Source organism: Ixodes scapularis, unplaced genomic scaffold, assembly GCF_016920785.2.
Source record: "Ixodes scapularis isolate PalLabHiFi unplaced genomic scaffold, ASM1692078v2 PGA_scaffold1__304_contigs__length_218370807, whole genome shotgun sequence".
Lineage (NCBI taxonomy): Eukaryota > Metazoa > Arthropoda > Arachnida > Ixodida > Ixodidae > Ixodes > Ixodes scapularis.
The window spans coordinates 146,883,431-146,908,353 of record NW_024609846.1 but is presented as its reverse complement, the minus strand read 5'-3'; the positions used below and the strand labels follow the sequence as shown (position 1 = coordinate 146,908,353).

General features: G+C 47.2%; 1 protein-coding gene across 1 annotated transcript in view; it reads left to right on the top strand.

Annotated features, from left to right (window-relative positions):
- Positions 1-24,923, top strand: part of LOC121835974 (neprilysin-1-like) — a 118,778-nt gene that overhangs the window by 69,495 nt on the left and 24,360 nt on the right. The window contains exon 15 of the mRNA XM_042290560.1: positions 18,524-18,591. Within this exon, the coding sequence (XP_042146494.1) occupies positions 18,524-18,591 (68 nt within the window). The remainder of the gene's footprint in view (positions 1-18,523; positions 18,592-24,923) is intronic.

Genomic DNA, 24,923 nt, shown 5'->3' with positions numbered 1-24,923 from the left:
GGAGCGTTAGAATGTACTCTACCACCGCGGGATTTTCGGAGTCCCCCTCCCACCTTTCTCTGAGTAGGCGCAACGGTGAACGCAATGCACGGCCGTACACCAATTCCGCCGGAGAAAACCCGGTTGATTCGTGAACGACGGAACGAAGGGCGAACAGCATGGCAGGCACTGCCGCATCCCACTCTTTTCCATGCTTGTGGCATAAGGCCCGCAGAATTCGCTTCATAACAGAGTGCACACATTCCACGCTGTTACTCTGAGGGTGGCTGACGGAACTGTGACTAATTTTTATGCCACATTTTTCAAAAAAGCCAGAGGTTAGTGCACTCGTGAAAACGCTTCCAAAGTCGCACTGAATTTCACTGGGAAAACCAACCTTCGAGAAACAGTGAGTAACGCATCCACGACTTCCGTAGAAATCTGCTCTCGTAGTGGCACCGCCTCCGGGAACTTACTTGCTGGGCAAACAAAGTATCGGTAGCCTGATTTGGTTACCGGAAGAGGTCCCACTACATCAATTACTTGCCTTTTGAAAGACTCAGTTATAATAGGGATACAGGTTAAAGGGGCCTTGACCTTCTCGTTTGGTCTTCCAGTTCGCTGACAAATGTCGCACGAACGGACAAACTGCTCAGCTTCTTTGAAGCATCCGGGTCAATAGTACTCAGCTAAAAGCCGCGCTTTAGTTTTCTTGATTCCTAGGTTACAGGACCAGCCTTTAGCGTGAGCAAGCTATAAGAGTTGAGCCCTGTACTTAACTGGGACGACAAGCTGGTCGTACTCTCGCCCACCTTTGGCAGTGTAACTGCGATAGAGGACCCCATTGTTAAGAAAGAAGGACACTTTCTTTGATGGCATTGAAATCCTCTTTCTGCATTCTTCCAGTGAGTCATCCGCAGCTTGCTCCGATATCAATGTTAATGTGTCCACCTTTGACAGCTCTTCGAAATTAACGCTTGCTGGGGAAACAAGACTAGGTTCGGCGATCACAGGTTCGCCTTCGACTTCGGCCAGTACTGGAGGGTTTTTAGGCTCTGGAACGGCTGACGTGTTATCCCTCGTCATTGATCTGGTCACTACAAGTACCGGATTCATAGCTAACTCTTTTCCAGAGTCACTCAAACTCTTTGCCGTTTTGTTAGAAAGAATATAAGGGCACGTGGGAAGTGCGCCATCAGAAACTGCGGTGGTCGTTTCTATTTCCCCAAACGGACCCTTCACCTTGACTTTGGCAACTGGAAGACTGGTAGCCTTACTCTCAAGTGCCTGGCGAATCCAAACGCATTCGCCCGTTAAGTCGCTTGGCTCGACCAGTGAGGAATGAACTAGATCGTGAGTGGCACCCGTGTCTCGCAAAACTTTACAGGACTGGCCGTTCACCATCATGTCATACAGATAGGGTTTTAGAAGCTCGTCTTCTGCTCCCAGTGCCAAATTCATTTTCGAAACCTTCGGAACACGGCATCCCACAGCAAGATGCCCAGGCTGATTGCATCGGTAACACACAATGGGCTTCCGTGCTTCGAAGGCCTTGGTTAATTTCTTATCTGGGCTTTTCTTTTCAATCTCGTCTTGCGCTGCCTTTCCGCGTACGTTGGGCTTTTTAGCTTTGTTGTGCTCCACCGAGCGATAAGCTGAACAATTTTGATTTCGGCTAAATGACTTGCTTTCTGCAGCTGCATTTTCGTGCCTGGAGTAGTATTCGTCAGCATAATCAGCGGCCCCTTGTACGGAGACAACGTCCGGTCTGTCCTGAATCCACAATTTCATTCCACTCGGAATGGAATAAAAAAACTGCTCGAGACCGATATGCTCAAGAATCTTTTCGCGGTCCTCGTACGCGTTAGCCCCACAAAGCCAGTTCTCAAGGAAACCCTGCAAACGGTACGCAAATTCACTGTAACTTTTCTCGGGACGCTTCGTAGCTTCTCGAAACTTTACCCGGAACGCCTCCGGGGAAAGCCTGAACTTCCTCAGAAGGCTTTCTTTTACTTTGGAGTAATCCTGCGCACTCTCTGGGTCGAGTCAGGCCACAACGTCTGCCGCTTCTCCGGGCAAAACACTGAGAAGTCGCTGTGCCCAGTCCGAATCCGCCAACCCCAGCTTGGTACAAGTGCGTTCAAAATTAATGAGGAATAAACCCAGGTCACCACCGACACGAAAAGGCTGCAAAAAACCTCTGATATCTAAAGTTTCCACTTTCTGGCCTCATCAGACGACTTTTGCAATTTTTCCTCCATCATCCGGAGTTCCGCTTCCTCACGTTTTTGCTACCTCTCGACCTCATCCCAACATTCTTTCATTTCGTCGAGGTCGGCCCCGGAAGTCTTAATAGCTTTGATTGCTTCCGCTTTTCTCATGAACTTCACTACCGTTACACCCAGCTCTTCCGCTAGGTCTAGTAATCGAGGCTTCGTAATCTTATCGAAGTCCATGTCACCTTTGCTTGAAAAACAAACAAAAATGGAGCAGTGCGGTATTTTGCTTTTCTGGAATCCGGTCTAAACCTTACAAAGTGACACTCGAAAACTCGGAAAAACGACCAGCACTCACCGACTGAAGCCGCACGCCCCCGGCGCCGCTCATCCCACCGCTGCCACCAGCTGTAACGTTTCGGCCGGGATGGCCGGAGTGACAACACCTTCGTTCTGGCAGGCGACTTTATTTCAGTCCCATCTCAAGCAAAAAGCGCTCTCACGGCCGGTGCAGTGGCATTTTATCGAGTGCGCAGCGAAAACTGGGCATGCGCCCCGTCCCGCTTATCATGCCGATAAGATACGTTACAACCTATCCATTTCTACGCGTCGAAACACTGTGGGCTGTCTTGTCAGGGGGAACCAAGTTCACAACGCTGGATTTGCGAGATGCGTACCAGCAAGTGCCCCTGGCTGAAGAGTGTCGCAAGTTCGTGACCATCAACACCCACATGGGTCTCTTCCAGTATACAAGACGTCCGTTTGGAGTTTCTTCTGCTGCAGCAATATTCCAACGAGAAATGGAAAATCTTTTTCGTGGCCTACCAAGCGTAGCGGTCTACTTCGACGACGTTATTGTCACGGGAGCTGACGATCAAGACGGCGCGAAGAACCTCAACTCCGTTCTTTAGAGGCTTCAAGATGTTGGCCTTAAGGTGAAGTCGGAGAAATGCCAAATTTTCAAGCCTGAAGTAGAGTACCTTGGCCATGTCATTAGTAAGCAGGGACTCACTTCAAGCCCAAACAAAGTGGACGCGATCGTCAACGCTCCTGCTCCTTGCAACGTGAAAGAGCTTCAAAGCTATCTTGGACTGCTCAACTTTTACCGACGTTTCTTGCCAAACATTTCGTCTGCGTTACGGCCATTACATCTTCTACTGATGGCAGGCAAGAAATGGTCGTGGGGAAAGGAAGAAGAGCAAGGTTTCGGTGAAAGCAAGAAACTCATGACCACTGCACCCATTCTTGTGCATTACGATTCAAAGAAGGACCTCCTACTTACCTCCGATGCTTCGCCCTATGGCGTTGGTGCTGTGCTGGCACACATTGCAAGTGATGGAGTGGAGCGACCAGTAGCGTTCGCTTCAAGAAGGCTACTTCCTGCTGAACAGAACTACTGTCAAGTGGACAGAGAAGCTCTGGCTTTGGTTTTCGGTGTAAGCAAGCTCTACCAATAACTTTGGGGAAGACCTCTCACAGCTGTGATCGACCACAAGCCGTTGTTCGGACTGTTGAACTTCGACAGAGGCGTGCCATGCCAACTGTCTCCACGAGTTACAAGGTGGGCGCTGACCCTAGAGCACTGCACGGGCCCGGGCCAGCCCGAAAGCCCGAGCCCGGCCCGGCCCGCGGGCCGGGCTCGGGCCGGGTAGCACGAATTTTCTCGGGCCCGGGCCGGGCTCGGGCTTGAACAAAAAAGTTCTCGGGCCGCGCCGGCCCGGGCCGGCCCGGGCCGTGCCTGGGCAATCTTGTGCCGTAAATCATAAATTGTTGTTGATAGCAAGAAGTTTGCTCAATAATCTTTTAGGTTCATTGAATACAAAAAACGCGAAGTGCAAATTCAGTACAGCGTCGTTCAAAATAGTAACTAAAAGACGTCTTGAAGCTAGAAAGCGTTCAAGCTTTTTCCGTGTGAGCGAGGGTTCAATGTTATAAATTGTAAACAAAATAAAGTCCCAGTCATATGCTTGTCAACCTGTCTGATTCATCGCTCTCAAAAACATCTAGTTCACTATTAGGAAGATTTAGAAAAACGTACGCAAGCGCTTTGGGTACCGTAAAATAGCGTTGCGATGTAAAACCTATGGCGATGATAATTTTAGCTTGCCCAAAGTGCTTCAGTACGTTATTCTAAGACTCCCTTATTGCACAGAGCGCGACACTATATTAGCGCGAACAAGCGATCGCCGTGTTTTTATGTTTATCTCATAAAATCAAAACGCTGTTTTCAAAACTATTAGTGTCTTTAGAAGTGCTCATCTGGGCCACAGACCTAAGCGGTATACTTTGGTGCCTACTAACACCATTTCGAAGTAAAATTCGAAAAAAGAGCCAACGTCGTGTTCGCGGTATCAGTGTCGCCCAGTGTACATAGTCCGTTCCGCGCTTGCACGTTTTGGGAACCATCTTGAAAAAAAACAACGTTTTAAGGGGTTAAGTAGGAATATATTAAACTTAAGCTTGCCTGAAAGGGTTGTATATTTTAAGGACGCGTTGACATGTAAAGCTACTTCAGAACATATTCTTAAACAGAAAAGGTGCTCAGACCAGACTTAGAGCGATGGAGACTTTTTGCGAAGAGGTTGCGATGTGCATGGCCTTATAAAAGTAGTTTGAAACGGGACGCGTTTAAATGCAAAGGGTGTTTCGGAAACTGGTTCAGATAAGAAGGGCGTTTAGGGAATGGGTCGAAACAGGACAAATTCAAACGAGAAGAGCGTTTAGGGAACTGGTCGAAACGGGACGGGTTCATATTGGAAGGGCGTTTAAAGAATGGGTAGAAACAGGACGGGTTCAAATGGGGAGCTCGTTTCGGGAACGGGTCGAAACGGGACGGGTTCAAACGGGAATGGGTTGTTTCGGGCTACAGCCATCGGGCCGGGTCGGGCGGGGCCTAGAAATTATAAATTTTGTCGGGCTCGGTCCGGGGCCGGGCCGTGTCTCTTCCGGGCCGGGTCAGGCCGGGCCTAGAAATTAAAAATTCTGTCGGGCTCGGGCCGGGCCCGGGCCGTGTCTCTATCGGGCCGGGTCGGGCCGGGCCTAGAAATTAAAAATTCTGTCGGGCTCGGGCCGGGCCCGGGCCGTGTCTCTATCGGGCCGGGTCGGGCCGGGCCTAGAAATTCCGGCCCGTGCAGTGCTCTAGCTGACCCTTTCGAGCTACCAGTTCAAGCTAACCTAGAAGCCTGGAAGGATGGGAGGCCATGCCGACGGCCTGAGCAGGCTGCCTCTTCCAACGAACGACGTGCCTGATTCGACGCCAGCCGACGTGTTTATGTGTGACAGGGCCTACCCTGATCATCTATCAGTTGCAGCTATTGCTCGAATGACAAGGAGAGACTCCGTGATCTCTCAGGTTGTCTACGCTGTCCTCACCGGAACGCCGCTGCCAGTGGGAGGAGACTACATTCCATTTGCTGCAAGGTGCAGTGAACTCAGCCTGCACGAGGGTTGTCTCTTGTGGGGATCACGTGTGGTTGTGCCCAAGCTCATGCAGGCTCGAGTCCTTCAACCACTGCATGCTGGATATGCTGGAGTGAAAGAAAACAAGATGATCGCCAGATGCCATGTCTGGTGGCCTGGAAATGACAGCGGGATCACAGACCAAGTAAAGAACTGTGCTACTTGCCAAACATATCACAAGTCACCTCGTGGCATCCCAATTACTCCTTGGCCATGTCCCGACAAGCCCTGGTCTAGGCTTCATATAGATTTTGGAGGCCCCTTCATGGGCCATTACTTTCTCGTCATGGTAGATGCTTTCTCCAAGTGGGTGGATGTTCATCCTGTTCCTTCACCCTCGACAGATGCTACCATTTCTGTATTTAGGACAGTTTTCGTCCAACATGAACAGCCTGACATCATCGTCTCCGACAATGGACCAGCAGTTGTGAGCAGTCAATACGCTGAATTTTTAAGTCGGAACGGAATCCATCGAATGCTGGTTCCATCGTACCACCCCGCCTCCAATGGAGCAGCAGAGCGAGTGGTACAAACAATCAAAGACAAGCTAAAGAAACGCGCACAGGCCGCGCGCCCTGTGAGTTGCTTATGGGCAGGAAGATAAAGACGCATTTGGACTTAATGCATCCAAGCCTGAAAACTACCGTTCCGTTGAAGCAACTCAAGCAGAAAATACATGCTGACCAAGGTTGCCGTCGGGTATCACTGATGGAGTCCGGGACAACAGTATACTCAGGAAATTTTAGACCCGGATCACCTTGGGTGCCCGCTTCCGTTGTTGCACCAGTGAATGCCTCTTCTGTTTGCCTCAAACTTCCAGACGGAACATCTTGGCATCGGCATGGTGACCATCTTCGACCAAGCGCCTTGCAACAGCCACCGCAGCCAGAGACTTATCCTCAGGAACAGTCTTCTCTGCTTCAACCGACGGAGCCGGCTTCGCAACCGACGGAGCCGACTTCACAGAGCCAATCTCGACCCGAGGAGCAGTCTACATCGACAGAGGAAACTTACCCTCCAGGGAATCCAACCATGGTCGACACACCCGCATGGTTGAACCGAGTACCGTTGCTCCAGGACGGAGTCCAAGAGACAGACGGCCCGTTCAACGAACACTTTAAAGGGGGAAGGAATGTTAAGAGTTTGTTAACGCCACCAGAAAGCATAGTGGCAGAAATCAATGTTAATAAAAGAAAAAGAAGTAGTGTGATGCAGACCGTCGGCAGGTTCAGACGTGTGTTCTTTTCTTCCCACGCTTGTAACACTACGTTACTCAATCTCCAACCAAAAGTAGTGCAGGCTGCAACATTATTGATGACCATTGGAGAGGAGGCGAGAAAAACGTACGGCACGTTCCAAGTCGAAGAAGGCGGTTGAAGTGCTTCGAAAGATGTTCAAAAATCTCTACAAGATTTCAACTAACTTAGCCTACCATGATTTTTGCTTCCGTACAAGAAACCAAAAAGAAGGCGACAGCTTCAACGAGTGGCTAACTGACCTCCGCATCCTGGCAAAAAGTTGCGATTTCGGTAGCCACAAAGAACGCATGCTTCGTAGCAGAATCATCTTAGGAATCAGAGATAAGAAGACATAAGAGCGGTTAATCTCTGAAAAACCTTCCTATGCGAAAACTGCTGACATCTGCAGGACACGAGAGCATGGAAAAGAGCAGTGCCAAGAAATACAAGGGGCTTCAAAGCAGCCGTCGGAGGTGAACTTCGTTAACAAACGAATGACGCGTCCATGTCCAAAGTGCGGATACTACATACACCGTGGTACGGCTTGCCCAGCGTAGGGTAAAACCTGCAAGAAGTGCGGAAATCGTAACCATTTTGGGACGGTCTGCAGCAGCGTCCAAGTCCCACAAAGAAGCGGAAACCACGCGAAGAAAGATCTTCGTCAGCTGGAAGCTAGCGAAGATGAAGACTACTGGTTGGAGACTCTGAGTGTAGACGCAATCTGAACAGAAGACCGCTGGTTAGACACCGTCGAGGTCGAGAGAACGCCTGTGATGTGCAAGTTCGACATGGGGGCCAACTGCTGTGTCGTTTCAAGGGATCAGCTTGGCAAGGTCACAACCAAACGAGCACAACCGCGCGTCGCGGTTTTGAAAGCGTTCTTCGGGCACAAGAATCAGGCTTCCGAGAAGAACTCGGAAGAACAAGGCTGCAGAAGAACGAGAACTCTTTGAAGCTCAGTTTTTCGTAACGGAACAAGACGTCCCGGTTGCATTGAGCGGTGGGACAGTTGAACGCCTCGGACTGATCACCCGCGTAGCAGCAGTTGAAAACAGTGACCAACTGTACGAAGCAGCTCGGCCTTATGAAGACATCCTCCATGGACTAAGCCAGCTTAAAGGTGTGGTATACCACATGAAACTGAAGCCGGAATAGCACGGAGTCATCAAACCAGCAAGAAGAGTTCTAGTCGCCATTCAAGACCGGGTCAAAGCCGAACTACAACGGATGGAAGCTGACGGAGTCATCGTCAAAGGTAACAGAACCCACTTAGTGGTCAAGATACATGGTCGTTGTTGCCAAAAAAGAAAAGGTCAGAATATGTTTAGATGTGTCAGACCTCAACCAAGCCCTCCTCAGAGAGCACTAACTTATGCCGACGTTGGAAGACGTTCCACCCAGCCTTAGTGGAGTAAGGTACTTTTCAACACTCGATGCGGCAGCTGGGTTTTGGCAAATCAAGTTGGACGACGAGAGCTCCAGTGTTTTCACAATGACTACTCCCTACGGCAGATACCGGTTCCTTCGTACGCATTTCGGCATATTAACAGCGTCAGAAGTCGTCCAGCGGGCGATGCACAGAGTACTGGACGGGCTTCCAGGCGTCTTCATAGTAATGAAGACATTCTTGTATGGGGCCAAACAAAGAAGGAGTATGACGAGAATTTGAGAAAAGTACTTTAGCGCTGCCAGGATCACAACCCGAAACTTAACAGGAAAAAGTACCAGTTCGAGCAGGAGCAAGTCCGGTACCTGGACCACGACATCACCAACGAAGGGCTCAGCTTAGATCCCGGGCGACTTCAAGACATCCTGGGAATACCGGAGCCAAAAGACAGTAAACAGCTGCAAATCTTTCTTGGAATGGTTAATTTTGTGGCACGCATTATACAGTCATGTCTCGTTAATATGGACGCCTCCGTTCCCCAGAAAAATCGTCCATAATGTGAATCGTCCATAATAACGAATCAAGGTCAAAAACACAAACATTCGGTAATAATTGTTAACAAAAAACATTGTTTATTTCGCAAAGAACGAGGAGATATGAGTTTGCACTGACGCTTTCGATCCCACTTTAGTGTCCAAAAAGCGCAACACTTCGGCCACTTGAAGTGCACGTTCTCCGTCCCCCTCCTGCTCAAGGTAGGCGATTGCTGTCTCCAAGCCACGGCGAGCTTCACATCGAGTAACGGTTGGTCTCTCTTCTTCATCGTCTGTTTCTGTCGGCGCAAAGTTTTCGACAAGTTGATGGCCCTGTTGAGCGGATTCACCGACAAGCTCCATGATCTGCTCGTCGCTCATAGGCTCCCAGCTGTTAGTCTCTTCGTCTATATCCAAGAATGCCGATGCCTCTTCATCTGGGTTTTTCTCCCCGAGTTGTCGAAGAGCTTCACGAAGGGCCGCGAGCGGAAGTTCATCCATCGGATCCTCCACCTCCATAGCAGAGCTGTTAACAAGAATACCTGCGTGACGCCAGCAGTTCACAATGGTTTGAGGCCTCACCGCGTCCCACGCCCTCTTCAGCTTTTGAAGGCACCACCTCAAGTCAACAGTTTGCGGTTCGTTGTCTTCCGCGCAAGCGATGTAGTGCCGCACAAGTTCACCTCTGTAGTGTGCCTTAACCGCGCGAATAATTCCTGCGTCCAAGGGCTGTATTTTGGCAGTCATGTTGGGTGGAAAGAACTTCAAGGTAAGGTTTTCATAGTCCGCACGAACAAAATGGCATGATGCGTTATCAACCAACAAAACAGCCCTCCTCTTCTCAGCCTTCAAAAAGCGGTCGAATTTCGCCAAGAAGATTTCAAATATCTTTCCTGTCATCCATGCTTTCTTGTTGCAATTGTAAGAGCAATACATGTTCGGGTCAAATGTCTTTCCAAAACATCGTGGTCGCTCCGCTTTTGCCACGACAATGGGCTTCCACTTGTGGGTGCCGCTTGCGTTGCACAAAAATCCCACCGTGATTCTCTCTTTGCTTCGCTTGTTTCCAGCCACTGGTTCGGATGCCAGAGTCGAAGATGGGCCCAACTTGTAAAAAAAGCCAGTCTCGTCGAAGTTGTAAATATCATCTGGAGAATACTGAGCAAGAAATTCCGCAAGCTGTTTCCGAGCACTGGCAACGGCGGCTGTATCCACGCTTCCACTCTCTCCATGAATACGGTGGCTTGAAATTCCATGCCTTCTCTTAAACCTGCTGAGCCAACCCCTTGAGTAGTTCAGGTCATGAATGTCTGCATAAAGACGTGAAGATTGCAGACATTAAAATAAAACCACTGAAGAGAGAACAGTTATTTTAACGTAGATGCGTAATTGCACAAGAACGAGACTCTAGAAAAATCATTAGAAGAAACAACATTTTTGGGGAGGAATGCGTAACATTTTGAGAAAACATTTTCAAACTCAGTGCTTAAAAAGATACGCTCAGAACTGACTTACCCATCGTTGTGCCGAACTCCTTCGCCTTTTCTTGCAGCATCTCGTCGCTGACGGCGGCCCCTCTGGAGCGCATTTCCGCAAACCAGATGTTGACGGCCTCCTCCAACTTCTCAAACTTTGGGGGTCGCTGCCGGCAGGAACTGGAGCTGGCTGTGGGAACGCTCATCCATTTCTTTGATTCTTTTAGAATTGCGTGGACTGTCGATTTTCCGAGATCAACGCCAAGGTTTTTTCCACTCCACTCTTTCACGTACCGAACAGACGCTGAAGGCGTTTCAATTTTGAATTTGCATATCTCCTTTTTCAGCAGAGCAGAAAGCTCTGTCCGTTTACGCTTAACACCTGTCATTGTCTCCACCTCCGAAATGACCGGAGAAGCGTCCAGCCTTGCCTCTTGCCTCTTATGCACAACGAATGTGATTCATCACGTATGCCAACCCGGAAGGAGATGGCATACGTTTAAGCTTGAAAGACAAGAAAAAAAAAAAAAAAAAACGACCACCTTCAGGCGCGCAGCTCTTATCTCAAGGGCGGAGGACAATAGTGAATTCCGGGTACACACTGTGACCTCTACGATTCACTAACCTTTTCTTCTGTCGGGTATGTGGACTCGCCTTCAAAGTAACCAGGCGGGGAACAAAAAGGCAATGGTGAATTCCGAGTAGTACACACTGGGGTCACTAATATTTTTTTTTCGTGGACACGTGTCCATATTAACGAGACAAAAATGCCTGTATTTTCCCGTTTCGTCCCCAAAATAGCCGTCCATAGTCCGGACTGCGGGTTTCTGTATTAACGGGACAGAATTGCATGGCGGGAGACCGGTCGCCGAAAATTTCGTCCATATTGCGGGGTGTCCCGATTAACGGGGTCCATATTAACGAGACATGACTGTACCAAACATGTCGACAGTCACCGCTCCGCGGCGAGAGTTACTACAAAAGGACGCCGCGTTTGTTTGGACGGAACGGCAACAGTTGTTTTCTGAAACACTGCGAGAATCGCTCCCGAAGTCTCCAGTGCTAGCCTATTTCAACAAAAACAAGCCGGTGACTCTCTCAGTAGACGCTAGTCAGACAGTTGTAGGGGCAGTGATTCTTCAAGACGGACAGCCTAGAGCGTATTTGTCACGCTCGCTCGCCGAGACCCAACAGCGATACGCGCAGATCGAGAAAGAAATGCTTGCTATCGTGCATGAATGCACATAATTTTAAGATTATATCTTTGGGCAGCCAGAAGTAATCGTCGAGTCAGATCACAGACCTCTTGAGTCTATTTTCAAGAAAACCCTTTGTCAGTATCCTCTCCGCTTGCAGAAATATCCGATAAATATCACGTACAAGCCAGGAAAAGAACTTTTTCTTGCCGATGCCTTGTCACGGTTTTCAAGCAAAGCACAACTTCAGGAAGAATCTGAAAATTTTAACGTGAATGTTCTCGACTATGTGCCGGTATCTGATCAGAGGCTGGCGAACATTGCGCAGGAAACTGACAAGGATCCGGCGATGGCACAACTCCGGCAGTTTGCAAGCGACTCTTGGCCAGAAGAAAAAAGCTCGGTTCCCCAAGAACTTCTCTGCTACTGGGACTACCGAGACAAACTGCATGTGCAGGACGGACTGTTTTTTAAAAGTAACAAGTTAATCATCCCAGCGGGAAACAGACGCGAGGTATTGAGCCACTTGCATTCCGCGCATGGGGGCGCTGAGAAGATGAAGGCGAGGGCCAGAAGCGTGATATACTGGCCAATCATCAATAGCGACATTGAAGAGTTGGCGAAGACCTGTTTCACCTGCCAAAAGTTCAAGCCGAGAAATGCGAAACTCCCTATGCTTAACCACGACATCCCCAGTCTGCCATGGCAAGTAGTAGCGACTAACTTGTTTCAGGAGAACGGACAAGATTTTTTAGTTGTGGTTCATTTCTATTCATTCTGTTTTGTAGTCAAGGTGCTTCAACAGACAACAGCGACTGCGGTCATCACAGCCTGCCTAGAAGTCTTCGTCCCGCACGGGCTGCCAGTGAAATTATGCAGCGACAATGGACCACCTTACACCAGCCATCAATTCCGAGACTTTGTGACTAAACGCGGAATCACGCATGTTACTTCAAGTCCGTATTATCCAAGGTCAATCGGAATGGCCGAGCGCGCTGTGCAAGAATCCAAAAAACTTCTGACCAAGTTCCCCGTCAAGTCTCCAGAGTTAATCTGTGCTTTGCTGGAACACAGGAACAGCCTGAGGGACGACCGTCTAAAGTCTCCAGTCCAGAGACTCATGGGAAGGCAAACAAGGACGCTGTTGCCAGTTTCATCAAGCCACTTGATGCCCAGCACCATTCCCCCCATAGAGGTACAAAACAGACTGCGGGAGATTAGAGACCTTCAGTGCAAATATTACAACAGGACTACTAATCCACTGCCAGACTTGGAGGCTGCCACGCCGGTGTCTGTGTACGACACACATTCACGCAGGTGGGCTCCAGCGGTTGTAGCAGGGCGAGCGGGAACACTACGTTCCTACGTCGTTCGTACAAACGACGGGCAAACATTGCGCCGAACGCGAGAGCACCCTCGAGCAGCTGCTGTTGTACCGCCGTCGGTCTCAGGGCCTTCGCCCGAGCCGCCCCAGCGAGCAGCCGAGCTCAGGAGAAGCTCAAGACTGCAACAAAGTCTGGTGCGTTTTCCAAGACCAGAGAAAGCCCGCATTTCTCCCGAGACCTGATTAATACAGGCACTGTATAAATTAACCTTTTATTTAGAACTAACAACTTTGCTTTACGGGAAGGGGAAGATGTAGATGGTGTCGTCACCACGTGCCGCTTTCGTGGCATCAAGCCGCGTGCCATATACCAGACCGAGTGTACATGAAAGACGATAAAGTATGATTCTATTTTCTCCGCAAGCCGACATGACTGCTCTGTCTTGTCGCTCTTAACACAATGATTATTGGTGTTACGACTACAGTCCCGAAGCAAAAGAGCGAACCAGCCAATGAAAAACTGCCATTTCCCTACGACCCCACAAAACTCTGCAAGTGAAGTTCAACATAAAAAAAAAAAATATTTGTTTTTGACATGAGAGAGATTGTGCACTTGTATCGTGCCAACTCATGCTGCCCTGTCCTGTCATGCCGGCAGTGCCGCCCCCATGCCGTCAGCACCGCCCCCTCCATTATCTGTGTGTAAACGGTTATATAAGCAGTGGCAATAAAAGGACCAAGGGCTTTTTGATCATCGAAGCTGGCTGCGTCGGTCTGACTTGTGAACAGAGCGCCGAACGACACATGGTGTCAGGAGTGGCTCACGCAGCCACAATGTAGACACGCGGTCATGGAACTGCTGAAGCCGCCCGACCCTCTGCTCCTGCCTGGAAACGCTACCAAAAACTGGACGCTCTTCAAGCAGCAGTTTGAATTGTACCTTCAAGCCACGGCACCAGAAAAAACAAGGACGGAAGCTGCCAAGACGCAATGCTGCTGCTCATCGCCGGAGACGACGCCCTGGAAGTGTACAACAGCTTCACGTTTGCCGAGGAAGATGGCAAGACTAACTACAAGGCTCTGGTGAAGAAGTTCGACTAGTGTTCCGACCAGCGAAATGAGGTGTATGAAAGATACATCTTCCGTACAAGAATGCAGGGCGAAGCGGAGCCGGTGGAGCAGTTCATCCGTGACGTGAGAAAACAAGCAAGGTATTGCAACTTTGGTGAATTCTCAGATTCCATGATTCGTGACCAAGTGGTATTTGGCACTAGAAACAAGAAGCTGCGCGAGAAAATCCTGAGGGAGAGAGATTTCACGCTCCAAAGAGCATAACAACTTTGCAAGTCCGCAGAAGTCGCCAACAAACAAAATAAAGCGTGGCACGCTCCCGAACAAACACTGGACTCCACCACAAGAGGCTACCGGCGCCATGCGGAGGGTTCGAGAGCCACCAATCGGTGCCCCAAGTGCAACAGGAAACATGAACCGCGGAAATGTCCCACGTTCGGGAAAATTTGTCGCGCCTGTCAAGGAAGGAACCACTTCGCAGCCTATTGCAGGAAACGTGATGTCGGTGAGGTGCACCATGATGACGGGGATTTCGACATCTTGGACTTGAGCGTTTGTGGCAGCAAGAAAGAACGGGTCCAAGTGTCCGAACAACAAGTTTCGCTGAAAGTAGACACGGGGTCACAAGCCAATGTACTGCCTCTCTCTGTGTATAACAGGTTCCGGACAAGGCCCGTCGTAATGCCAAGCAACGCCATTCTTCGCTCATACAGCGGAAATGTCATTAAACACATCAGTGTCGTAACGCAGGAGGTGATCATCAACAAGCGTCACTGCCAAATCGATTTCTTCGTCGTTAAACGAAGCCGCAAGCGAGCTAGTGTCTGGGACTAGTATCGCGAGCGGTGGACGCTGTAACGGAAGAGAACGTTGCGCCCATTCTAGAAGAATTCCGCTAACTGTTTCAAGGCACGGGGTGTGTAAAACGAGTGTACCGGATGGTGCTACGTGACGACGCGATTCCAGTGGTCCAGCCTGCTCGTCGGGTGCCCTTGACGCTACGGGAGCCTCTACGGGACGAACTACGGCGCATGGAGGCATCGGGCATCATCCGGAAAGTGGATGAGCCCACAGACTGGGTAAGCCTCTTGTTCTGGTAAAGAAAAGTGACGGCAGCCTCAGGATATGCATGGACCCGAGAAATGTTAACGCATCCCTAAAACTGGATGCCAACTCGGGATTTCACCAGATTCCGTTAGACGAAGCGACGTCAAAGATATGCACGTTTGGCATCCCGTTCGGTCGCTACCGTTTCCTTCGTCTTCCCTTTGGTATTTCCTCAGCATCGGAAGTCTTCCAGAAAACGTTGAGCGAAATATTTGATACCTTGCCAGGTGTAAGGGTTTGCGTAGACGATATTTTGGTCTGGGGATCGTCTAAACGAGAACATAATGAGCGCCTTAAAGCCACGCTGTACGAAGTACAACCTGCCGGTTTAACATTCAACTTGAAAAAGTGCAAGTTCGGTGTACAAGAGATAACTTTCTTGGGCGATGTCATTGGCAAAAATGAAATCCGTCCGATTCCCACATTAGTAAGCTGTTTACGCGACATGCCAGTACCTGCCGATAAGCTCGCGGTACAACGCATGCTCGGAGTCATGAACTATTTTGGGAAATATTTGCCCGCGTTGACGGAGAGAACAAAGCTTCTTCGAGACCTAATTCGGCAAAACACTGTGTTCGAGTGGACGGAAAATCACGCGCAAGAATGGAACACAATCTGCGAAGCCCTCGGTAGCCAATCCTTACTGGCAATTTTCGATCCAGCCAAGGAAACAAAAATAACGTCAGATGCCTCACGGGATTGTCTGGAATCTGCGCTGCTGCAGCGTCATGGCAGTGACTGGCCACCGGTCGCTTACGCTTCAAGGGTAATGGCCGACGCAGAAAAGCGTTATTCACAGATAGAAAAAGAGGCCACGGGGATTACGTATGGCTGTGAAAAATTCCATCACTTTGACTATGGACTGTGGGTTTTAATAGAAACTGCTCACAAACCACTGATTGCCATTTCAACAAAGGACATTGGTGCAATACCACCAAGACTAGAGCGTTTTTTTCTTCGGCTACTGATCTACGATTATGTACTACAGTTCATTCCAGGTAAAGACCTGGTCCTGGCTGACATGCTTTCAAGGGCGACGTCTGCTGCGTCGGGGGACACGGCCGGTTTCACCGACGTGCAGGTCCATGCGGACGGCATTCTGGCATCACTAGTGAGTGATGAAACAAAACTGCTTTTCGCGCGTGAAACAAACAACGACCCTGGGTTGCAAGCAGTTGTGGAAAACATATCTTTTAACAGAAACAGCGAAGGGGAACTGAAACCGTTCACTTCTGAGCTTTCTGTTTTAGAAGGAATTTTGCTGAAAGGATGCAAAGTAGTTGTTCCGAAGAAACTACGTCCGGAAACGCTGCGGCGCATTCACGAAGGGCATTTCGGTGTCAACAAATGCAAGGCTAGGGCAAGGTGTTTGGTTTTCTGGCCGGCTTTGAATGCAGACATTGAATCTATTGTAAGCAAATGCGCAATTTGCAAAAAGTATGCCTACAGGCAGCCGAGTGAACCTCTTTTGATGCGAAAACCCCAGATCAACCTTGGTACAGGGTAGGAATTGATCTCTTTCAATATGCGGGAAGTACTTATCTCGCCGTATTTGACTCGCACTCAAATTTCCCAGAGGTGGAAAAGCTGACCGATACGTCTGCAAGAAACGTAATCGACAAACTGGGGGTCATTTTGGCAAGATATGGGATACCAGTAGAAGTCTGCTCTGACAACGGGCCGCAATTCTCGTCCCGTGACTTCGCGGCATTCGCCAAACAGTACGAGTTGAAGCACATCACTTCTATCCCGGAGTTTCCGCGTTCTAATGGCCTCGCAGAAAAGGGCGTATAGATCATTAAGAGGCTCTTAACAAAAAAACAAGGGATGCACACGAAGATTTTTGGTTGGGTTTACTTAATTACCGCTCCTCACCCTTAGAAAATGGCCGTGCTCCAGGAGAACTGCTGCAGGGAAGGCGCCTGCGTACGCGGCTCCCGGACTCCAGCCAACAGCCGAAATATCCCGTCAAAAAGAATCGCCAACCGGAAACAGCAGGACGACGGCTGGACCCTCTCCAACCGGGGCAGGTCGTAAGAGTCAGAGGCAAGGTCTGGTCTCGAAAGGCTAGGGTGATGGGAGCTGTCGCGCCCAGGTCGTACCAAGTGGCAACAGAAAATGGAAAGATTCTGAGGCGGAATCGTCAACATCTCCTGGCTACGTCGGAAGAAACTAGCAACGAGTCATCAGGTGACAGCGATGATGGTGATGACGCGGGGGACGCCGAAGCAGAAATACAGCTTCATCCAAGGTCGCCAGGAACATCTAACATAACTCCAGTGCCCAGAAGATCCACGCGAGAAACTGTTGCTCCCAGACGTTTGGAGTACAACAGAAACTTTGAGCAAATTAGTTAAAATTTGGTGTTCTTGTTTTTATTATTTCTTCTTTCCCTAAACAAAGGGAGATGTATCGTGCCAACTTATGCTGCCCTGTCCTGTCATGGCGGCAGTGCTGCCCCCATGCCGTCAGCACCGCCCCCTCCCTTATTTGTGTGTAAACGGTTATATAAGCAGTGGCAATAAAGGACTACGTGCTTTTTGATCATCGGAGCTGGCTGCCTCGGTCTGACTTGTGAACAGAGCGCCGAACGATACACACTCAGCATCTTTTATGCCGGTCAAGCGATCGACGAAGACTTTTGTCTAGAAGTTTTGAGAAAATTGTGTTTCGATTTGTTAAAAAAAAAGACGCTCAGAGCCGTGGCAAATAGGAGTTCCGTTCTCCACCATGACAACGCTCCAGCGCACACCGCGTTGAGAGTTCAGCAATTTTTGAGCAAAGACGGCATGTTTCCGGCACCTCACCCTATACCTGTTTACCCGGCCTCGCCCAGTGCGACTTTCTTTTCCCCAGGTTAAGCTTTATCTTCTCACAGTGAAAATATTTGGTGATGTAGAAACGGTTAAATAAAAAACGGCAAAAGCACTGAAAATCTTAAAGTTTGCCGAGCTTACGGCTGTTTTAAGCATTGGGAAAAACGTCTCAAGCAGCGCATTGCATCAGATGGCGAGTCTTTAAAGCTGACTGAATTGTGGATTTGAAAAAATAACTATGCAATTTTATAAAAATAAGTTTGGTTTTCGGGGTCCTCCTTCGTACGTAAGAAGTTTCAAATATGTCACAAAATAAACGTACAAAATTAAAAAGATAAAATCAAGGAGGCATCACTTCTTACTAGCGGCACAGTGGGTAGCGTTCTAGCTTTGTTTCCGGTCAGTGAAGCCACACATGAAGGAACAATGTTAGTGCCTCCAAAAAGTTCAAGCTTTTTTTAATAACTATGATATGTTATTGCAATTCTTTCTTGTTCTCTTTGCTTTTCTTTATTTATTCCATGAAACTGTCAACGGTTCTCTCCCCATAAGTATGAATGAAAGATGAGGAGGGTACTTCAAATTAAAAGGCAGGATATAGTAAAACAGTGATCAGTTTAGATCAATATTACCGTAGCATCATTTGCCTGAAAGATTGCCTTAAAAAATTTAAATTACGTTTTCAATTGTCCACTAAATGCAGTATTTTTTATTACATTTAGTGCAGCAAATTTTGGAACTTTAGCAATACATATTGCCAAAACTCTCGCCACCATATTTGGTCCTGAAGGTGAGTTCAACTTTATAGTATATCCACAATACAATTCTGGGTTTCAGCATTGTAATTAACAAGTTCAGAGGCTTATCGAACATAGAAGAGAACTAGCGAATGAACGCATCTTGCATATACTGAATCCTGAATGCACAACTTTTTATGAAAGCAGGATTGCGTTCATAATAAGGCAGCGTTTCTCTTTGATATCCAGTTGAATGTAATTAAGAAAATAGTTTGCTTTATTTATAATCTTTTATTTAAATACGTAAAATTCATATGCCAGAGCTCAAATCAAAGAAATTGTTTTGAGTTGTGTTCTAAGTGGGCACTTTTTAGTATTACATATACTGCATTTGTTTAAAAGACGGGGTGTTTCATCGGCGATTGAGAATATTTTAAATAGAGGACTTCCCGAAATAAAAATAATTATTTTCATCGAGATAACTCTATTGGTTATGGCGAGCTTCGCACAAGGAGTGTAAAGAAAAAATTAAATAATTATTTCCGAACATCAACAAATCAGCATATTAAACTCAATCAAAAGATTAAGCCATGTCGCCAGCGGTAGAAACATGGCATAAATGTAGTTATAATTTAGAAAACGGAATTATGCTGGGAAAGTATTACGCAAGGAAGCTAAGATACAAACACTTGAACTGAAGAGAGAAGCGAAAGTTCCACCCGGAAGCAAACACAACTTCCGCAGCGGGCTTGAGAAACCAGTCGTCGCGAGCATATATCTTATACGAGGGCCACATGGCCGTCGGAACTGCGTGTCAGAACTTGCTGTCCCCTCGGGCACGGAATTATCGACACTAATTTCCCCTTAGTTTTGGTGTGGCGTATTCTAAAGTTTATGCAGACTAATTATGCCAGAGAACAGCGTGGAACAGAATTGAATTGTCTGAATTCGAACATCAACTACGGCGTATTTTGGAGACAGAAAACAGATTTATATTTGAAATGGGAAGCTATTGCGAATATTTGAGAAGTTAAGTAGTAAGTTTAGGGTTAGTAATTCGTGAATTATCAGTTTACTATCATAATCTGACGCGGTTGATAGCACTATTTCGAGGGAATCATTTCTTTATTTGAAATACGCTTCTTTACAAATATTATTAATCTTTGAAGCGCACTGTATGTTTGAGAATACATATTTGTTTATACGTCAGTTAGTTTCGGCTACTCTGTAAGATGTTTCTTGACAATCATTTGACGGGAATTTTACAAGATAAACAGCAATTTTTTATATTAATTTACCTTTGTCATCGCGTTCACACTTAATGCTAGACTGTGATGATCCCTGACTGCATGACACAATATCGATACAACTTCTATATAAAATTGCGAGATTTCTTAAATTCGATAGCTTCGCTTAATGATGCTACAAGTGCAGGCATAGAGATTTTCTTTTTATCGGTGTTGTTATTTGTAACTTTTATAATTATAAAAAGTCTCATCCTCCCCGGACATCACTGTCTGGTCTTGACATTTTAAGCAAGTTACCCTTCTTCGAAATTTATTATTGAAAGCAGTGTTTCGGCATTTTGTTCCTGGTGAGCTTAAAATCGTAATGCGGTACTTATTGATTCCACACTTTTCATGGCGCAAAATATGTTGTAGTACATTTTTGTAGGCATGAATTTGTCTTATGCTACCCCCAATCCTACAATTGTTTTCGTGTGTTCATCCGTCCGTCCGTGCATTTTCCGCTAAATTTAGAGGGGAAAGTGGCGTCCAGTGACGTATAAAACTATTCAATTTGACGGCACGTGACCTATAAGTCAAGTAAGTTTCCCCGCTAAATTCACACGTTGTGGCCAACACTTCAATTCAGCTTTCCCGCTAAGTTGACGTCGTTATATCTATACACCATATCAGCTTTCCCGCTAAGTTGACGTCGTTATATCTATACACCATATCACCTGCCCGCTAAATTTATCGGAAAAATTCACCTCTTGTGTTCTAGACGCTAATCCAGTTTCCCCGCTAAATTTAGCGACAAAAATTGACGTCACGTGACGTATGCAACCATTCAGTTTCCGCGCTAAGTGTAGCGGGAGAATGTACGTCACGCGGCACACCAACTCGCTCAACCCACCCCACCACTCTCCTCCCTTCCCACTACTCTTCTCTTCCCACCCCTTCCTCCTCTGAGCAACACCTCCTAGATATCCGTAGGCGATGTTGCTCCCACGGTGTTTCACAGCATTTTATGCATTATAGACTTTAAAGGTAGATGTGCCTGCCTTTATGTTCTATTATGTTTTAGAGCGCAGCTCTCAGGCGCCCGTTTCCGGCTTGAGCGGCGTCGGCGTTGCCGTCGCCGTCACCGTCGGCGTAACCGCGCGGTGCATTATGGGTAAATTTCCCCGCTAAATTTAGCAGAAACTTGTCCCCGCTAAATCTAGCGAAAAAAGTTTCCCCGCTAAATTTCAAGGAAACATTTCCCGCTAAATCTGGTGGAAAAAATTTCCCCGCTAAATTTAGTGGAAAAATTTTCCCGCTAAATCGAGCGCAAAAAATTTCCCCGCTAAATCTAGCGGAAAAAGCTTCCCCGCTAAATTTAGCGGATAACGTTTCCCGCTAAATCTAGCGGAAAAATTTCCTCGCTAAATCTAGCGGAATCATTTCCCCGCGAAATGTAGCGGAAAAAGTTTCATCGCTTAATCTAGCGGAAAAATTTCCCCGCTAAACCTAGCGGAAAAATTTTCCCGCTAAATCTAGCGGAAAGAATTCCACACTAAATCTAGCGGAAAACTTTCCCCACTAGATCTAGCGGAAAATTCCCCCTCTAAATTTAGCGGAAATTTCTCATCTAAATGGCAGGAGAGCAGGAGAGGAAGAGCGGCATAGCCTCCTCTCCGTACTTTTCCCTCCTCCTCCTTAAGAGCTGCTCTCTAATTCGGCGTTACAGGGAGTTGTAAACAGCTTTCAATTATTTGTCCTAGACATTTATTAATATCAATAATGCCATACGTAAAACTGATACGGCATCTATCTTATTTATGGAGTATATATTTGTTATGTAACCTGATATTGTAGCGCACTATGAATAAATAGTTTCCCTTTGAGAAAAAGGATATGTACAGCCATGTTGAATTAACCTGAGACTGGGGTAGAGAAGAAACATCAAAACGTAGAAGCGACAGAAAATAGACAGGACGACGTCTATGAGACGTCGTCCTGTCTATTTTCTGTCGCTTCTACGTTTTCATGTTTCTTCTCTACCCCAGTCTCACGTTAATTCAACATGGTTAATATTCACCAGCTCGCCTGCAACCTTACGATATTTTTTTATATGTGCAGGTTTTTTTTTTTGGGAACCTCGACAAATTGTTTCTGCGGAAAGTACGTATCGTACAGAAAAAGCTGAATGTTGTATTGACATCTGCCAAAATGCCTATTTGTGAAAATTACTAACGTTCGGTGTACTTGGCTAATTAATTTTTTCTAAGTAATATTTTTTTAATAATCAGCATTAATGGAAAACTACTTTAAGAAATGTATTGAAATACAAATACAGAATAATTCGCCAAAAGTGGATTTCATTAGAAATCTAACTACACTTTTTAGAAACGTATGTAAGTACAAGATAGAAGCAGAACGAGAGTATTTGATCATCGTAAAATACATTTACAAATATATGTTATGCCATGCAGTATGACATCTTAAACTTAAATTTATCCCGGGGTAAAAAAAAATAGTGCGGTGCCAGTAAAGAGTAAAATCTATATGGAATCCCTCCAAAAAAAAATTACAATGTTTCTCCGGCAGCAAAAAACAAACCACGCATCGCCAAATGTTCATTTTTCATCCAAATGTAGCGCTCTACGCCCGGACAAGATGCCAAAGTTTCAGCCCTAACCATTATCTTTTTCAAAATGTTTAAGTTATTTTCTAAACAAGTCAATGGGAAAATGGCGGCCGACGAAGCTCTTACAGGCATGAAGCTCAATGCCGTCAGAAGCCGAAAACAAGCGGAAATTGGTCCCATTTTTCCAATTGAAATTCTCAAAAAATCACTCATAAATTTTGAATAAAATATCGGTTCGAATTTGTTGCAGCGCGAGAACCAAGCGCTGAGCGAGTAGCGCGAATGGCTGTGACATCACGCTCGCAACATGGGCTGCGTTCGTCACGCGCACGAGGCATCATCACTTTGTAAGCCCTAAGAACGAGCTGGACGCCATAAATGTTCTTCTGGTTTCGATCGTCGTGCTTCGTCGTGGTTATTACATTAGCGACGTGAATGGGATCCGCCTGCACTGGTCTGCCAAGCGTCGCGTAAGGAAAGCGACAGCAGGTAATGGGAAGCCGTCAACGTTCAGAGAAAGCGGCCGGGGACCAGACGTCAGCAGTGGAATTCGAACACACGTCCGGAAAAGCAGCGACAAGATGATAAGTACCCTCTTGGACGTTTCTTGTGCCGATCGAAGTCATGTAGCGACTAAGCAGACTCGACGAGTACGACCCATAGATCCCGAACTTTGAATCTTACCTGAAACGCTTTGAGCCTTTCGTCAACGCAAACGAAATAGCTGCAGCGAAAAAACTATCCGTGTTTTTAACACTAATTGGGGCAGAAGCGTACGAAGTACTGAAAAACTTAGTAGTTCCCGCACTTCCAGGACAAAAGACGTACGAAGAAGTCAAGGCTCTTTTAAAGAATCACTAGAGCCCAAAGACTTCAGTCATAGACGAGAGGTGCAAATTCAACCGGCGGGTCCAATTAGACCACGTGAATGTGGAGGACTTCATTGTCGAGTTGAAACACCTCGCTCGAAAGTGCACTTTTGAAGAATTCCTTCAGGATGCGCTCCGTGACAAATTAGTGGCAGGTATCCGGTGTGAGGAAACTCGAAGAGCTCTGTTTGCGGCGGATGACTTAACGTTTGAAGGTGCCTGCAAGATCGCTCGTGACAGGGAGTTGGCCGCCAAGCAAGGCGCTGCCTTACAAGTAGGAAGCCGAAGCGATGTTGTTAACACCTCTGTCAACATCGTTAAAATGGAAGCGAGGTCGAAACTCAAGACAAGGAGTTCGACGTGCCGAAAGGACACAAAACAAAAAATGAGGCCGCTGTGGCAAGGCACATGCGTCAGATAATTGCTGGTACAAAAGCTACACCTGTAAGCGATGCTCAAAAGTGGGCCATCTTCAGAAAATATGTCAAGTAAACCAAGAACCACTGACGACAGATCTAGTATATGAGTCATGAGAGGAAGACGAGTACATTTTGCACAACTGCATAGCAGATTCGACAATGAAAAAAGGCTACACGGTGGCTGTGAACGTCGAAGGACAGGACTTGCCGATGCAGGTCGACATGGGGGCCGCTGTCACCATAATGCCGGAAAGCGTGTACCAGTCCAAGTTTTCACACGTCAAATGTGAGTCAACGCCACTTGTATTAAAAACTTACACGGGACAGACAATGCAGGTCTGAGGACAGTGTGACGTGACTGCATGCTATGAAGGGCAATCTGCTAAGTTGCCGCTTATCGTGGTTCGTGAGTGTGAACGGAAGCTTTCTGTGCTTCTAAGACGGAACTGGTTAGAGAAGTTGCAGCTGAGCTGAAATTCTATTTTCAGCTTAAGCGCAGAAGACAGGATAGCTAAACTACGCAAGTTCCCGCGCGTTTTTTCTTCTACGCTCGGAGCTATCAAAAACTTCGAAGCAAAAATAGTCTTTCAAGCTGGCTGCTCACCTGTGTTTTGTAAAGCCAGGCCAGTACCTTTCGCGTTACGTGACGCGGTCGAAAAGCAGTTGTCTGAGCTCGAAACGGACGGCATAATCCAGCCAGTGAGTCAAAGTGACTGGGCAACTCTGCTGGTAGTGGGGCTAAAAAAAGAAGGTAACAAACTGAGGCTTTGTGGTGACTTCAATGGCACAGTTAACCCAGTACTGAAAGTTGACCACTATCCGCTTCCACTGCCAGAGGAGTTGTTCACTGCGGTTTGTGATGGAAAAGTGTTTTGCGTGCTGGATTTATCCTCGCCATACCAGCAAGTGTTGCTGAGCCCAGAATGCAAACCCATCCAGATGGGAAATACTCATAAGGGACTCTATTAGAACAAGAGACTTCCCATTGGTATCGCCAGCGTCCGAGCTTTGTTCCACTCCTTAAGGGATAAGGTGTTGATGGGCCTAAGCAATGTAGGTTGCTACATTTTCGACGTAATTGTTGCAGGCCGAGACATAGACGATTGCCAACGTACACTTGAGCGCGTCTTGGAAAGATTAAACGAGCACAACATTACACTTAATGCCTAAGTACTTCCAAGACTCGGTTTCGTATCTCGGACACAAACTGAGCTCAGGGGGTATCTACCTAACAGAAGGAAA